The 15,442-nt window shown below is 37.5% G+C and overlaps 1 protein-coding gene across 1 annotated transcript; it reads left to right on the forward strand.

Annotated features, from left to right (window-relative positions):
- Positions 1-98: 98 nt before the first annotated feature.
- Positions 99-14,258, forward strand: SPATA1 (spermatogenesis associated 1). The gene is given in 12 exon segments (XM_062004346.1): positions 99-113; positions 448-554; positions 4,879-4,996; positions 7,383-7,436; positions 7,528-7,852; positions 7,967-8,176; positions 9,896-9,971; positions 9,973-10,017; positions 10,162-10,222; positions 11,147-11,258; positions 12,114-12,239; positions 13,826-14,258. Coding segments are annotated over 12 exon segments (1,473 nt in total). The 3' UTR covers positions 14,050-14,258.
- The last annotated feature ends 1,184 nt before the right edge of the window (positions 14,259-15,442 follow it).

The raw sequence follows: 15,442 nt of genomic DNA on the forward strand, positions 1-15,442 counted from the left end.
AGGTCAGGTTGTGGTGTTGTTTGGATTAAGCTTTCAGAGCTTTGCATTTTTTATGAGATGGACAAAGGTAGGATTTCAGCTGAAGTGTTCCTGTAACCATGACACATTCCAAGGTATCAACTGCTTTTAGTAAGTTCTATGTATTGGTGCCACAGTGACTTGCAGCAGTAACACAGGCTCTCTTTTCTCTCATTTCCATTGTTGAACTTGTTCTAATGTTACTTATTTTGATGCTGTCAGCTGGCATTTAGTCACAAATTGCTCTGCTCATCACTATTCTCACTATCTAGTCATCATTATCAGATAGAGCCTCAGTCTTCCAGGCTGTGTCTAACATCAAAGAAACCATTCCTGCCTACAGAAATTGAAAGTTCATGTAACTGAAACAAAACATATCCAAGAGGTTGATAATGTATCTACAATTATGATCATCTGATCTTTGTTTAGTTGGTGGAGCTCCACGTCTTTTATGTCCCAGAAGAAGTGTGGAATTTCAAGCTGAATACCATTCCTGTAGCTCTTACTAGCAAATTTATCTCAGTTGGATTTATAAGGTGAGTACTCTCTTAGTCTTCATGTTCGTGGTCGGTCCTTTACTTTGCCCTTCAGTCATTTAGTCCAACTGTTGCTTTATAGAGCACAATTACATCTGTCAGAAGAGACTTGTTTCCTAATAATTTCTGGAGGATAAGCAGTGCTTATGACTAGTGTTATCTTTATTTGGACCATATCAATCTTGGCAACATCGCAGCACTTGGTGATAGAACATCTAAATACGCTTTGAGAGCAGTACTAGTATTTCTGCAGAATAATTTATGTTCTAACATCACAGTCTTACATTCTTTCTGTCTCTCTGAGCCTCATTATCAAAAGCTTACTTTCTTTTTGGCAATGAGCCAGTTTCCAAGAGAGAGTGGTTTGATGCAGACAGGATAGCCTGTCAGTTCTCCAGAACAAGGGTGTGACAATGTGAGCTCTCTCAAGCAAAAGAAAGAGCTTAAGCCACATTTCTCAAGGGGAAGCATTACAGCTCATTTAACTATCAGCATTTCTTCTTGCTTTTTCAGTAGTATTTCTGACAGACACACACAATGTGTTATGTGTGCTCTCAGGTAGTTCTTTAGAGGACTTGGTGAAAGAATACCCTGGTTCCCAGTCCTAGGCTCAAACCTGGCACAGCGAGCTGCTATTTTAATCTTTTATAACTTTGAAACATTTACACCTAAACATTTATTTACTCACAAAATCTGTGTGTATCTAGTGTGGTAAGAAGTTGTAGAAAAAAGCAAAAAATGTAAAGATGTGTATGGAAACAGAGATTTTACATATACTTTGCCCACTCCTGTGCAAAAGCAGGATGTCGTCTGGCTTCAGAGTTGGGCAGAGAGGAAACTCATGAGGTTCAAAAAGGCCAAGTGCAGAGTCCTGCATCTGGGAAGGAACAACCCCATGCACCAGTACAGGCTGGGGATTGACCTGCTAGAGAGCAGCTCTGCAGAGAGAGACCTGGGAGTCTGGTTGATTATAAACTAACCATGAGCCAGCAATGTGCCCTCGTGGCCAAGAAGGTCAATGGCATCCTGGGGTGCATCAAGAGTGTAGCCAGCAGGTCAAGGAAGGTTCTTCTCCCCCTCTACTCTGCCCTGGTGAGGCTTCATCTGGAGTCCTGTGTCCAGTTCTGGGCTCCTCAGCTCAAGAAGGACAGAGAACTTCTGGAGAGAGTCCAGCACAGTGCCACCAAGATGATCAGGGGACTTGAACATCTTTCACATGAGGAAAGGCTGTGGGAACTGGGGCTGTTCAGTCTAGAAAAGAGGAGACTGAGGGGGGATCACATTAACATTTACAAATATCTAAATGGTGGATATCAGGAGGTTGGGACATCCCTTGTTTCTATGGTATCTAACAACAGGACAAGGGGTAATGGGATGAAGCTGGAACACAAAAAGTTCCATTTACATATAAGAAAGAACTACTTTACTTTTCAGATGAGGGAGCCCTGGCACAGGCTGCCCAGGGAGTGTGTGGAATCTCCTTCCTTGGAGGTCTTCAAGACCCGCCTGGACATGTTCCTGTGTGACCTGATCTAGGTTGACCTGCTTCTGCAGGGGTTTTGGACCAAATGATCTCTAAAGGTCCCTTCTAACCCTACCATTCTATGATTCTATGATTCTATGAAACCTGTCAGTTTAGCTTAAACTGCAGGGAATGTGGGTTTTAATTTATTTAAATTTTGGATTTTATTGTCCACTTAAAACAATACACTGTGTAGCTGAAAAGATTGACAGCAGTCAGATATGAGCATGTAGAGCAGAATGTATTCATTCTTGCAGCTTCTGTTGTGGAAGTGCTGCTAAAAATCAGAGGGAATAAGTGCATGTACCCATCATTTGCTGTTCTAATCTTCAGCAGAGGTGCAAAATACACGACTGGAATGATAACTTCAAATAATTTCATGTGACTGGACATCTGTCGCTTCCCTCTATTCTCTAGTGTGAATTTATTTCATAAGGCTTAATTCTGGGACATCAACTTAAACTAGGATTCTCATTGGTTTTGGTGAGTTTATATCTGATTATTTGTTGCTTGTTAATGAGTCTTAAATAGTTGATAATGAATTATTCTGTGGGTACCATGCAGTGGTTCAGTACACTAGCATTAGCTAGCACCCAATCAGTGCACCACTATCTTTAAAAAGCAGATAAAACTTCTCTCGTAACCCAGGAGAGGGACCAATCAGCAGCCTTACTGGTGCTAATGCTGTTTGGATATTGATAGCATGGTCCAGGCAGCTTGACAATCCTAGTACTGTCTGAGTCAACAGAGGATTCCTAGGTCTAAGTACAGGCCACTTCCATTAACTATGAAATTAGAGGAAAATATTGTATGGCTCTGAGTTCTTGTTCCCATGAACTTGATTTCTCAGCCTCTGATCTTTTATTTATTCCCCATTCCTCCCCACAGAAGCCATACTTTTGTTATTTATAGATGACATGGCTGCACTCTAGTTTGCATTACTTATAAAGGAACAGCCTGAAGCAAATGGCTGAGATGTGACTAGTCTTCTACTAGCCAGTGGCAGCAATAAATACACGATTAAATGTTCCTGGCAGCTACACTGACAAATAGTTTTCAGATAAATTTCTGCCCAAATCTCAGATTCAGTATACCTAGACAATTTTCTTCCATGATACATTGTAGTTACGTAGATGTTTTCCCTGCTATTCATAATGCCTTAGATTTAGATTTCCTTGCTGGTTTGGACGAGCATTATCAGTGAAGGATGTGGAAGGTTAGAATTTCCTCTGAAAGAGCTTGTGGTGGTTGGATTTCAGAAGACCTGTTCAAGGGACATATCTTCTCTGAGACATCAACTCAAAGAAATGATAGTGAATAAGAGGTATTTGAATTACAGATCACTTCTGTTCTCATATAAGACTTTGGGAGGATGTGTGTTGAATTCTGTATCCATCTTTCATGTATTTTTTAATGCATTTGAAATAAACAATATTAGGGTTAATATCTGCAGCAAGTGTGGGCAAAAAATGACTGGGGAGGAAATAAATAGGCGATAAATGTACAGGGACCAAGCAATGTGGCCTAGATATATTCACTTTGCAGACTTTGCTTTCTTTGACTGCATGCCTGTGCTCCATGGCAGATTTATGACCTTGAGGAGAGTCCTCTAAGTTCAGGGTGTTTAAAATAATGTAAGGGAAGCTTTGTGGCCCACTGAAGCACTGTGTTTATGAGATGAAACTGAGGGCTGCTTTACATACCTAGAGCATGAAACTAACTCATATGGGGCTGTTTGAAATAAAACCAAGATAGTTGGTTTTGCAAACAAACCCTGACAGGTTAATGTTGAAGACTTGTCAAAGTTGAAGGGACAGCATGTTCTTATCTATACTGTTTAATGAGAATGGCATGTGCTATCCCCCAAGCTATGACTGTGCATTGCTTCAAGAGTGGTAGCTGCCTGGGCCAAAATCATGCTGGGTAACATACTACCACTTAATCAGCATGGGTGATTAAGTCTTAAGGCCTGAATTTGTTCCCTGGTTTCTTTTATTTGTCAGCATAGAAGCATTTGCTTATGTTATGCTGCAGAGCATTGCGTGCCTCCTGCACATTTGGCTGTGTTCTGAGGAGATGCTTTTTATACTTTATGCTGAGCTCATTACTTTAATATTAGCGTGGTTTCAAGTAGTACATTACATGATGCAATTTGTATTTGCATCAGTTCTCTCACCCTCAAACTATGATGGAAATATTCACACTGCAGTGTTTGGTTTTGATTTAAAATACACTTGCATGTACACATGCACACACCCAACTGCAAATTTGCATTGGAGAACACAAAATCAAAGGAATGTGCTTGCAACTTAAAGTGGACTGTGATGAAGTGTCTTCTGAGCTTTAGTGCTTGAAGGGATATGTTCTACAGTCCTGGTCCTATGAAACTTTGTCTCCTGTATGGAAATACTTGACTGTAGTTTCCAATGATTTTGTTATTCATCTGCAAATGAGCAAGAGCATTCTGAAGGAGTCATTTTCAAATTTCAGCAACTTACATGTTCCCCCTTTGTATGGGGTTCCTAAAATATGGATATTGCTACAGCCCTTGTAAGAGAGTCTACTCTGTTACAACAGCCCTTTTAAGAGATTCTACAATAACATGATACAATGTTCTGGCTCTACCATGCCAAGACTCTCTGGCCTGTATGTAATTAGATTCAATCCTAGGAAATAGTTCCCTTTTTCGGTCATTCTGACCATGCAAGCCAATATGTATATAGCATTATCTTCCCCCTCTTACTAAGTCTTAGCCATCATTATTTGATCTTACAGATGTATTAATGAATAACAACATTCTAGGGTGTCTCCTCACATCACATTAAGAGTGCTACGGGAGAAGCTTGGAGAGTACCTGAGTGGAGTTGCAGTTGTGGATAAATTCAAGTTTTTAAAATGCATTGGGAAAAAACTGGCAGTGGTAAGTTGAGTTTCTTTAGTGTTTTTCTGCTTTAAAATACAAACCAAAGGTTTAGTTCCTGCAGGTTAGATAATGTGACTAGAAAAAGGAGATAATTTTAGGAGCACTATTACCATTTGTTCTTAAGCATGCTGGAGCATAAGCTTTGGTCAGAATGCATCTATTTCCCCAAATACAAAAACACAACTGGATAAGAGTATTAGAACGTTCTTTAAAGCATCAGATTAGCTGCCATCCAGTGAAAAGATGCTAGTTTTCATAACTCAGTGGATTAAATGTGACAAATCTGGTTGCATTAAAATAAATAAATCTCCCTAAGGTCATTATGGCCAGGACATGGTTAGGAATATGACAGTTGAAGACTTTGGAATGGAAGCTAAGTAAGTCAGAGTTCCTCTGATGGTTCCTCCGGTGACCTGTCCAAAAGCCTTTAAAAGATCAGTCTCTGACTTAAAACTTATGTGAATGTACATTTGTGTTACACTAATTAGCCCAGTAATACAGCCTGACATGTATGTAATAAAAACCTTACATCTCTGAATCAGAATTGTTCCTCACATTGGCTATCTATATATTTATCTTATAAACTATAGCTAAAGATTAAATAAATTTGGATATCAGTCCAACTGAAAGTTTGTTCTTGCACAAAGACTTATGTTATGCACATAAATATAGAATCATTTTTCACCTCTCATTTTGTATGTTTCTCGTGGATTTGGAAATTAATTCCAGGCTGGAAGTTTGATGCCACTCTTTATTTCATTTGTAGTCGAGTTATCACTAAAATGGCTCACGCAGAAGACTAGAATAAATGCTGAGTAATATGCAAAAACTAGGTGGAAAAACATGAAAAAGACTGCAGTACAACCTAAATCTGAAAATGCACATGTCTTCAAAGAATTCAGGCATTTTTAATTGTGTGATGATAAGTAAGATGGTATCTTTTCTTTCCCACTGGTGTTTCTGAGATAAATAGAAACATTTTCCAGCTTCTTTTAGAAGGTCAAGAAATTAATACAGTGTTTTACTTTAATAGAGAATAAAAGATACTGGTAAATACAACAGGAGATTTTTAGTGACAAAGTGAAGATGTAATTTTGAGTATTTACTGTTGCTTGATGTTTAACTTTATAACAACGTGTAAAGCACTGAACCAACTAACTGGTTTATTTGTTGTTTAGGGTCAAGGCAACCTCATCAAATTACATCGGCTTGATTAAATATTTGTTGAGTGAGTTTTTTCCCCCTCATCTCTGTTTCACAACAGAAACAATGTAAGCAGTACTAAGAGTTGTATCCTACTTTCAAGTAATGATCTTTAAATGAAAAGTAAACCAAAATAGTGTTTGTTTGCTCTTTTTTTTGCATGTAGCCTGTATCTCCAACAGTGAATCAATAGCTTGACCATTACTGAGAATAGAATTTGGCCCAAAGTTTATTTCAATTTCATTATTTATATATGAGCTCAGATTTCCTTTTTCATAGAATCATGGAATGGCAGGGGTTGGAAGGGAGCTTTAGAGATCATCTAGTCCACCCCCCCTGCAGAAGCAGGTTCATCTAGATCAGGTCACACAGGAACGTGTCCAGGCGGGTCTTGAAGACCTCCAAGGAAGGAGCCTCCACACCCTCCCTGGGCAGCCCTTGCCAGGGCTCCCTCACCTCAACAGTAAAATAGTTTTTTCTTATATTTAAGTGGAACATTTTGTGTTCCAGCTTCATCCCATCACCCCTTGATACAATAGAAAAAAGGGATCTCCCAATCTTCTTTTTGTTTTTGTTTGGGGGATTTTTGTGTGTTGAAGCACATCTTTCAAATATACATTGTTTATCTTAGGCTTTGCTTTTAGGAAAAGTGTTGAAATCTGAAATTATATCTCACACAAAGAATATCAAGACAATAAATACATGAGGACATGGGAAAGTAGTAGATTTTTTATATATATATATATACACATTATATATGTTGCAGTACCGTATCAAGTAAATAGAGAAAATTACGTGAGGTTCAGCATTGCTATTGATTTTCAGCTTGAAGCAACTTTTGTTAAAGAAAGTCAAAGACTTTCTTGTGCTGTGACTGTTGGATCAAGTCCCTTGAAAAATAAGAGAAAGTGCAAAGGATAAAAAAAAAAAATACTCAGTGCATGTGTGCACCCTGGTGAGTCTGATTCAGAGGATGGTAAAATAGACAAAGTTTTGGTACCATGTCAGGAAACAGAACAATAGTCTGTCTTCCTTCTTCCCCATGAGGCCATTATGGAAGGTTACAAAAAAAGATGCCATGTGAAGATGATGATGATTGAATATGCAAATTAAGTGATATGGAACATTAGTGATAAAAAATGTATCTTATTGGTTATGCTTCTGTTCTTTATCTTCCAAGGTGAATGCAAAGCAAGAAACAGAACTGGAACTGAAGTCATTTGCTCCTCCTTACATATGTATTGAATAGCTTTTAAGGTATCATTTTTAGAAACTTTTCACATATCCTCTTTTGTCTTGTCTGGTGAATATACTGCACATTCTAGGCACTTCATCCTGAATTATATTTGTTACCCGGAGTGGAATACTTTGAAGATCCATTGTCACCATCAATTCAACAAAGACATCACTTCAATGCAGAAGCTAATAGGTTTGGTCATGGATCAGGATTGTTCAGTCTTCCCCAAGAAACACCTGGAAGAAGTAAGCAACTTTTAGAAAACATGGAAAGCAGTCATCAGCTAGAAAATCAGGAAGTGTGCAATCCTGTGGGATGGGGTGAGAAAGAACTTGTTCCACTTTTGCACACAAAACATGAGCAAGATCGTGACAACAGGATTCAAGAAAAATAAATACAGTTTAGAGAAGAAGGTAAGTTCAACCAGCAGAGTGAAGCAGGATGGTGAAGAAGGAAAAGAATAAAGATTATGATTAGGATTTACACTAAAATAATAACTCTGTTTTCTAATATCAATTAATATGTAGATCGAAATGGATCCAATGGCTCACTCTTCACAACAAGTCATTCAAATCCTGCAAGCTGGTAGTCTGGAAGGAGTGATACAATATTACAGACCTCTCAGAAAAATCATCTCAGCCAAAATCAAAAAGAGCATAACACTCCTCAGAGGGATGACAAAGGCAAAGAAACTGTGCTTACACTTTGTGTAAACCACAGTGATGAAGAAGGCCAGAGTAAGCAAACACCCCAAATCACATTAAATGTCAAAAGAATACAACTGTTCATTGTCATCTTTTTGCTAAAGCATACGTTTTAGAAAGTTGACAGAGTAAAGTTAAGAACTTTATAGTTAAAGCTTGAATTGGAATATTGCTGTCAGAACAGTATTCTAATTTTTAAAGTAACGATCATATCTTTCAAAGAGCTGTCATTTTACTTTGGATATGTCCTTCATCATCATGTATTGATATAGGGATATGCTTCACTGTAGTTGATGCAGTTGTCTAATCTTATTTATATGAAGAAAATATTAAGCAGATACTGTAGTGATTGGAGGATAATGATCCCATAATTCAACAGCAATTTTAAATAACAAAGATCTTGTTATCTATATATCAAGAAAAACATTTATTCACTTCAATTTTCATTGTCATCTTATCTATGGCTATGTTACTACTGAAGAGGAAGTGTTTCCTTCCCTCTCTCCCACATAATATTTGTTTATATGCTATTGAACAGTGTCATTCCTAAAACTGAGAGGTGAGAGAACTCTTTGAGCAGACTAAAGTGAAAATGAAAGTATGGAGGGGTTTAAAGCACACATTTATTCAATAGTAGTTCTTTGCCAAAATAGAAAATGTTGTTTGGAAGAGATCTTTCAACTACTACTTCATTTAAAATGGAGTGTCTTGTGAATACTGAGAGTCATTAAGTCCCTGAATGGTTATATAATGTTCTTAGTATTCCTAAATTCATAGTTTACCAAAATTTGTAGATTACCAAAAAAGTAATGTGACAGAAAAAAATTGGATTTTGATGACTACTGCTATATTAGCATAAAAAGTATAACATATATTGTTTTTGGGGAAGTACTTTTGAAAGATAAGTCATAATATTCTAGTAGAATTTTACAGTTAATGGAACAAAATGGGCTTTATTCTATTGCAAATTTTCAATGAGTAATTATTAAATGAGACAGTAGTCAATTTTTCATAGATATGAGCACCTTACAGGTTTCAGTTAGAATGATTTTTTGGATATACAGCACTTGGATTAATGAAACAAAAATTTGTATATTGTGTTCTTTGAGATATGTCTGGAGAGTGTTACATAAGGCCTTTCACAGGTGACTCTTCAGTAGTTTCAGTTTCCGATCATAATCTGTCAAAAATAGCTTTGTCTCTCCATGTTAGCCAATATTAAGTATGAGACCACTTAATATACTAATATATATATGGAAATATAGAACTGAAGAGTTTTCCAGAACTTTATTTTGGATGACAAAGGATGTATGATTTTTTTTAGTAGTAAAATTCTGTCAGCAATTTCCTTTTGAAATATTTATTGTATATATTTTAAAGCAGGTAACATTTATTCATCAACATTTAAACACAAACCATTTTGCTCTCACTTTCTTTGCTGGCTCCAGTTTGTAGGAGATCTTTGATCTCTGATAGGCAGAAAGTGTTAGATACAGAATTAATGTAGGGATAGTGAAATAATTAAGTGGATTTCTTATCTGTGATATTCACCAGAATTAGTTAGATACAAGGTCTCAAAGCAGAAATACCTTTTTCCCCATTCTTTCTTATGTTGTTCACACATTTCCAAACCCCAGAGATAACATTGTTTATTGGATAGATTCACTGAATTTCTAATACAGAATGGAAAGTCCAGGCACTGACAGTCAAAACAGCTTGAATTTTCTGAGTGTTACCTATCTCTTGTCATAGAACTAATGAACGTGGAAAATGACAACCACCAGAAGGATACTGAACTAAGAAGAGACAACACACGGGACACTGGAATTCTTAAAAGAAGACCAAATCACAGAATATGTACACAAAACCCAAAGGTTAGTAAATGATTCTGTTAAAATAATGGATAATATTAATTCATAGCTAGAAACTTATTTTACAGATGTGAAGTAAATGAAGAAAATGTGGAAAACCCATTTCATTACGTTACTTTTCACTTGCTTCTTTGATTTTATCTTGAGCTTGCAGCCACACAGAACTAACAATTCTGTAGCTGATCCTAGTGAAAAGCTGGATAATCAGGTGTGTTTTTCAAGGTAACATATTCTTAGTAATCTTGAGTAATAAATATCATCCTCCACCTATAAACAGTCTGATTTTATAAGAGTGGTAACTCATTAGAAATATGAAATACTCAAATTTAGGCTTGCAAGTATTTGAGAAAATGTAATTCATGCACTGCTACTTAGCAGATTTGATAATGAAAAACCAGCCATCTTTCAACAGTGAAATCACCAAAAGTTATACCCCTGGTTACAATTTAACAGGAGCTACATATACAATAACTATCTCAGTCTTATTTGTGAGAGCTGGATTTTTTTTACACTTTCTTGACAGTAACATTTTATTGTTTATATTGGTGACATTTTTATGATTTCATGGTTCCTATGGGATACATTTATCTTCTCTCAAGCCAATCAGAATTTCTGATAAAAACTATAAAATCCTTTAAAACATAGATACAGTGTAGTCATAGCATCAGAATAAGCCCAGGCAACCACAGGGCGTATTTGCCATCGCTGTTAATGGTCACCTGTGAGCTCCTGTGGAGACTTACGAAACCAATAATGAAACTGAAAATATGCTAGTGTATATTTGAGTTTAGAAATTGGCAGTTCAGGCTTCACAAACAATGAGCCAGATGTCTGGTCTTGCATGGAAGTAGCAGTACCTTGTGGAGTTATGGACATGGATAATGAGCAATAGTCTTTGTTTTGGTCTGCATGTTCTCTGCGATGTAAGTGTTCAGTGTTCTGATTTTATTTGCAGAGGCCCAGCCATTTGGCATTTAGTATCCTGTTTGTACTGGTAACAGAATAAAAAAGCTTATATATAGAATTTCAATTTACCCTCCCATTCACCCAGGCCACTTTCAGGGCATGTATTTAATGTAACTATTCAGGATTATGAGTTATGTACTTACAGTTGTGTCTTCTGACTCTATAGACAGAAGAAAACAAGCAAAATCCTCTTACTTGTCTGAAAGAATATGTTTCACCTCTTAGTCCACCTTTTCTGTCACTTTCTGTAAATCCAGCTCCTGCAATTCAGGAAACAAGTGAGTATATGATTCCAAGAAGTTGCAGGGAAGTGAACATTTAGTCAAGACTGAATAGTTAATGAAGACAGAAATACCTGTTTTGTGAAAGAATTTGTACATACATTCATTCACATTTTTATTACAACTTGTAAGTTGTGGTTGGAAAATTCCAGGAATTTTTAATTTCATGGGCATATGATGGCATGGGCAACATGTTTGTAGAGCATGGCAGGTTCCAAGTGCTAGAAAACCCAGCTTGTGGACTTGAGCTGGAAGAAGAAAAGAAGGGAGATTGGACAAAATACTACTGGCTTAAATGAGAATGGAACAAAGAAAACCACTGGTAGTATTGCTGAGGATCCTCCTCTGTGGTTATGGGGGATAGTGAGATGATAGCTGATAGACCTATGGTTACAGGCTGGGGAAAATCTGAGATTATGTCCTGCCTATCAGCAGTTGGATTTTAAGGCAAGACTTTGCTACAGTTTATATCACAAAGTATTTTGAGCAGGAAATCAGTCTTTTGGAGGCTTTTTTGGCTTCATGTGGCAAGAGTTTTTAATATATATATATATATAAAGATATTTTTATATATAGTGTATATATATCTCAGATATGTGGTTTTAGTGGTATGTCATCATGGCATATAAATGGGTGGAGTCTGTGTGTGTGTATGAATGCCTGGGTACATCCAATGCTGGATTTCTCTTTTTCTAATGCACCAGCCATTTCAAAATGTTTATTAAATAGTTTATTAAAATAAAGTACTTTCTGCTGCCTGCTCTGACAGTGATTTTGGCATGATTCATGATGAGTGCATTACAAAAATCTAGATTGATCCTTCCAGATACTTGCTAAATATAATCTCTTTAGGAAACAAGATGGTAGAACAGTTGCAACAAATGAAGAAAGACAGAAGACACATGGGAAAAACTAGAGAAGAACTGATCAAAAAAGCCAAAGGGTTACTGGAACAATATAAGCTGAGGAGATACCACGGTAAGCTTTTAATTGATTTTGGATTTTGGAATGATTGAGAAATGACACTGAAGCTAACGTGGAAATGTTTGTCTCCTTGTCAGTGAGCTTAATTACAGAGAGAGCAATTTGCTAACCATTTGCTCCAAGAAGGCTTATTTATATAACAGCATGCTGGAAAGATTGAAGGTTGTAATGTTTCCTTCCACTTTTTTTTATAAGCTATTCCAGTTATGTCCCATGTACATACACTACCCTGAAAGCTACTGCAGGCAGCTTCACTGTTTGAGGCCCAGGGCAATTGACTTTTTCTAAACTTGCTTTTAGCTGGTGTTTACAGAGATTTTTACTGTGCTGATAGGGCATCTAGTTAAATTGTCTCCGTAATACTTTTTGTCCCTCCCATCTAATGGTATTCAGCTTATAGGATGGACATTACAAGTTGTCATGACAAGTTTGACAAACTTTGTTTTTTAACAAGGTAAATCTTGTTGAAATCACACCCAAACTTTCTTTGTAAAATTACAAGTTAATGTTTAAGTTATCCTCCCTAAGCCACATTCCATCTATACAGAGATAAGGTTTAATCACTTTGATGCTTTTGAGAGCATTCTTTTTGCACTTAAATACAGCTCAATCACTAGGAGACTCCACTGTCATTTGCAGCTTTGTTGAAAGAAGATAAACTAATTCTTCGAGTTATTCTCTAAGGGCATGGCTACACTACACTCTGCAGCATGGCAAAGTTGTGTGCAAAGAAAGCCAAACTTGAGTACTTGAAACACCAAATCTGTAGTATCATAGAGCCAATTTACCCTGCTTGGGATAAGCCCTAAATGGCTCCTGCATCATCTTAAATCGTGTTACCCAGTTTGGTAAAATAAAGGTTATTTCACAAAGATTAAAAGTGGTTCTGTAGGTTCTTTAAGATGCTTCTCTACCTCTGAATTATTTTTATCAGACTTGTAGAGTTTCGTAAGTGCATTTCAAAGCATGCACAAGGTATGAAGGGAGAACATTTTCTGTAGGAACAGTGACCCAATCTATATTTAATATTCTCCTAAGATTGCCATGCTGACAGTCACCCTCAGTTACATACCATATAGTCCTCCAAGAGTTCTTTTTGGTGAGTTTCTGAGAAGCAGCTGCCCTGATTTGCTAAAATATGCCTTGAAAGAAGGCAGTAATTTAAGACACTTTTCAGATTGGTGGACATATATGGCCATAATACTGCCACACCAGATACAGGGGGATTTAGGTGCCAGCACACAAACAACACAGGAGGGATTGTAGTGAAGTGTAAAGGTAAATAACTGTTTCCCATAATCTTGAGACTTCTGTATAAAACTAAGCTGAGCCCTGCAGAGCTCAAGTTTTGCATAAATTTACAGTACTAAATAGACTGTAGACTTAAGGCTGTGGTGGGCATAGCAGTTGTCCTGGTTTTGGCTGGGATAGAGTTAGTTTTCTTCCTAGTAGCTGGTATAGTACTGGTTTGGATTTAGGATGAGAAAAATGTTCATAACAGACTAATGTTTTAGTTGTGGCTGAGCAGGGCTTACACAATATCAAAGTCTTTTCTGCTTCTCATCCCACCTCACAGTGAGAATGGAAAAAGAAGTACTTTGAAACTAAGAAAGCTACTGCTGCACTGGAGGACACTTTAAACAAACTGCAACAAGATTTAGAGCTTTACCACCAGAAGCTAGTCTTGCAGCTGGAAGCAAGAGATAGTCAGAAACGACCAAACCCTAGGACAAGCTCCAAGGTATTTGTTTGTATTACTCAGTCTGTTTTTACACAGCCTCTGTGGGGTTTTTATAAAATATAAATTAAAGTAACAAATTCATCACTAACCAATGACATGTAGAGTAGTTTTAACAGCTAAACATTGCTCAGTGATCTGAGCTATAGAATTCCCTCAGCCCATTCTTTTCAAAAAGACGGAAGTGCGGGAGTCAGAGCGTTTGATTATTTCTCCTTCAGGTTTATTACAATACCTTCTGGTAACAAAATTCCCCTTTTTTCAGTATGGTTAATGAATTGGTCGGTTTGTATTATTTTCATCTTCTAAATTTCACGTACAGAGATAATGAATTCTAATTTGGAGGACAAGAAATGTGTCCGAGGCTTTTGGAGTGCAACTGTGGGTCTCATGTTGTTGGTGTCAGATCATGGGAAGTTCAAAGAAGAATTAAAGAAAGAGAAGCTAAATGAAAAGGGGTGACTACCCTCCCCATTATTTGTATCTGCTAGTTTTCTAAATGCATTAATAGAAGCAAATCTGTTGGCAAATCTGAAGCTACACCAGGAAAAATAAATGTCTCTTCTATGTGAAAGGTGGGAGAATTTATATACAAGCTAAGATTATATTGCATATCTTAATATAAATAGCTACAATACAAAAATGTTAATAGGGTTGATAGGCCCTGGTTCCCAGTCCTAGGCTCAAACCCGGCACAGCGAGCTGCTATTTTAATCTTTTATAACTTTGAAACATTTACACCTAAACATTTATTTACTCACAAAATCTGTGTGTATCTAGTGTGGTAAGAAGTTGTAGAAAAAAGCAAAAAATGTAAAGATGTGTATGGAAACAGAGATTTTACATATACTTTGCCCACTCCTGTGCAAAAGCAGGATGTCATCTGGCTTCAGAGTTGGGCAGAGAGGAAACTCATGAGGTTCAAAAAGGGCAAGTGCAGAGTCCTGCATCTGGGAAGGAACAACCCCATGCACCAGTACAGGCTGGGGGTCGAACTGCTGGAGAGCAGCTCTGCAGAGAGAGACCTGGGAGTGCTGAGGGATGATAAACTATCCATGAGCCAGCAATGTGCCTTCATGGCCAAGAAGCCAATGGCATTCTGGGATGCATCAAGAAGAGTGTGGGCAGCAGGTCAAGGGAGCTTCTTCTCCCCCTCTACTCTGCCCTGGTGAGGCCTCATCTGGAGTCCTGTGTCCAGTTCTGGGCTCCTCAGCTCAAGAGGGACAGAAATTTTTTCTCATGTTCAAGTGGAACTTCCTGTGTTGAACCCTGTGTCTGTTACCTCTTGTCCTGCCACTGGGCATTACAGAAAAAAGAGATTGGCCCCATCCTTCTGACATCCACCCTTTAGGCATTTATAAGCGTTGATAAGGTCACCCCTCAGTCTTCTTCAGTCTAAACAGCCCCAGTTCCTGCAGCCTTTCCTGATAAGAAGATGTTCAAGTCCCCTGATCTTGGT

Source organism: Colius striatus, chromosome 10, assembly GCF_028858725.1.
Source record: "Colius striatus isolate bColStr4 chromosome 10, bColStr4.1.hap1, whole genome shotgun sequence".
NCBI classification, from domain to species: domain Eukaryota; kingdom Metazoa; phylum Chordata; class Aves; order Coliiformes; family Coliidae; genus Colius; species Colius striatus.